Source organism: Galeopterus variegatus, unplaced genomic scaffold (assembly GCF_000696425.1).
Source record: "Galeopterus variegatus unplaced genomic scaffold, G_variegatus-3.0.2 Scaffold8044, whole genome shotgun sequence".
Lineage (NCBI taxonomy): Eukaryota > Metazoa > Chordata > Mammalia > Dermoptera > Cynocephalidae > Galeopterus > Galeopterus variegatus.
Window position 1 is genome coordinate 24,748 of NW_007734155.1, and position 2,403 is coordinate 27,150.

The 2,403-nt window shown below is 55.4% G+C and overlaps 1 protein-coding gene across 1 annotated transcript in view; it reads right to left on the minus strand.

Annotated features, from left to right (window-relative positions):
- UXS1 (UDP-glucuronate decarboxylase 1) overlaps positions 1–2,403 on the minus strand; it is a 76,199-nt gene that overhangs the window by 12,555 nt on the left and 61,241 nt on the right. Inside the window, exon 7 of the mRNA XM_008592578.1 lies at positions 511–554. Coding sequence (XP_008590800.1) covers positions 511–554 — 44 coding nt within the window. The remainder of the gene's footprint in view (positions 1–510; positions 555–2,403) is intronic.

The window sequence follows — 2,403 nt, forward strand, 5'->3', positions numbered from 1 at the left end:
GATTTATAAGGATCACCAAGAAAACAATAAAAATCTCCATGTGAAACTACTCCAAAGACTATATTTTACCTGCATTTAGTTTTAGCACAGTCAACATGAGGATGCTCTCTCATCTCACAGCCTTCATGGGGACTATCTCCTCCACCCCACAGAGCCATGTTTACAACGCCTCAGGCGTCAGTCTGCAGGTACTTACGTACAGTGAGGCCCTCTCTCAATGGGGCCTTACCGGAACAGAGCTGGGCAACTCCACCATGGGACACTAGGTGGCAGCACAAGATCAGCACAAGGGTCACAATGGTCATGGAGACGGATGTTGATTTTAACTTTTTCAGAGAACAGCAAGAGTATTCCCAGCACAGAATTAAAATGAACTCAATATATACACACTGTTAGAGCTGTGGAAATGATTAACACATGGGATGGGTACCAAGCTGCCCAGTCCGCACCACCCTGCCCCGCCCCCATCACCACTAAGGGCAGTTCCTGAGCCGGGACAGGCGGTCTTACCTGACGTACTGGAACGCCCTCGTCTGAGACCCCGATCCATACACCTGGAGGGAAACCAACAGTTAGGACTGAGGAAACCACACAAGCACTGGGAAATTCCATGGGACTGACCTCAAAACTGTGCCCCCCAAAGGGGCCGTGACGCTGACTTAGGGCATCTCACCGCACACCTAGCACCTTGCACTTCACACTTAGCCCCAACAGTGAGGCAGAAGTACCTAGAGTGTGAGAGTCAGAGTGTGTGCGTGCGCATCAACTTTTTCTTCGCAGTACAGTACCCGAAGGAATCCACGTCTGTCAGAACCCTGAGGTGCGGGCACCACATTGGTCCTGGGGACTGTGACCAGAGTGCAGCTGGGTGACAGGCCCACACACAGGGTGGTACCCATCAGAACAGCTGAGCGCTGCGCCCAGACGAGGCTATGCACAGTGGGATGAGGCAGCGTGTCCCAGAGTTTTCACTGCCAGCTCCCCGGGTGATCGCAGCAAATGGCCAAGGCCTAGGTGAGAGCCACCCAAGGCTGGCATGGGACAAAGCGGCAGGCTGGGGGAGGGCACCTCTGTGCCTCGGCTCATGTTCTTTTCTCTGCCGCTGCTTACCACCTGCAGAGAGCTCCTCATCTTTTAGGGACAAGCTCCGACGCCACGTCCCTGGGAAGCTCCCTGCGCTCCTTCTTCAAGAAGAGAACGAGCTGCTCTCCCTTCATCCACCCCTCAGGCCAACTCCCCAACTGCAAGTTCCGGGACAGGACTTTGCCCCGTGAGAGCCCCACACCGCATGAGAGCAGGATGACACTTGCTGAGCAAGAACCTGCTGAATCCCGGAGTCTACACCATCGCCAAGGAGGTGGCCCTCTGAGGAACCCCTAACCCTACCGTCACAGGGGACGGCAAAGCCACTGGGGCTTCTGTATGCCTGCCTGCCTGCCTGGGGCAGAAAGAAGGCCTCCGGGAGGAGGAACAAGGACAGATTATCATTATTATTCTAATATTCCTGGTGCCTCCCCTCACTGGCCACCGGATTGCAAAGAACAGCCCGCCGCAGCAGCTCTGCTGACAGTACTGGCCCCGCCGCCTCCACCTGTCACATGGCCTCCCTGCCCCTGCCAGATCTGAGAAGGGAAGAGCAGATGAGGAAACCCTGCCCACCCCGCCCCCAGGGCTGTCTCTACAGCAGGGCTAAGGCTGCATTCGTGTCTTAGTAAGCACGTGCATACGCCAGTGTGATGGGCCTGTCAGTTCTATGTACTTAAGTTCTGTCCTGGCAAGGAATGCCGGGGAACACTGACTTATGAAGATTTCTGTGACAAGACAGAGCATGGCAGCAGCAACTTGTGGTAAAGGGAATGTGAGGAAAGCTGGGGGTGGGCTCTTAGAAGCAGACAGCAGTTCCTTGGCAGTTCTGCCTGAACCCAATCCTCCAGCCTCCCTAGCACACCTTGGCAAGGCAGAGAGGAAGCAGCAGGCCTGGTTCGGATGGAGGAGGTCCCCCTGCCACTGCACTGCCAGCCCCGTCACCCAGAGACCTGCCCTCCACCCAAGTGCTGTCCTGCAGGCATAACTCCCGTATTTTTTTTGTGACCTTCCTTATTTTAGAGAAGAGGTCACAGAAGCTCAGAGCGCTGGCATGACCTGCACCCATGTGACTGAAACCTATCTTGACTTCACGTTCAGGATTCTTTTTCCCATGACACTGCATCCAGACTTCAGAGCTGCCTGTAGTTTCTTTTCTAATCTAGAGCTGTCACACTGGCACGGGCTAATCTCCAGTCTTGCTGGCACATGGGTTTGGGATAAGGCAAGACCCAGGTCCCATCGCTCAGCGGCAGGCATGTGGTGCGCTGCTGTACCTCTGCCCACCTGCCTCCCCCTGTCCTCCGGGGGTCTGCCCAG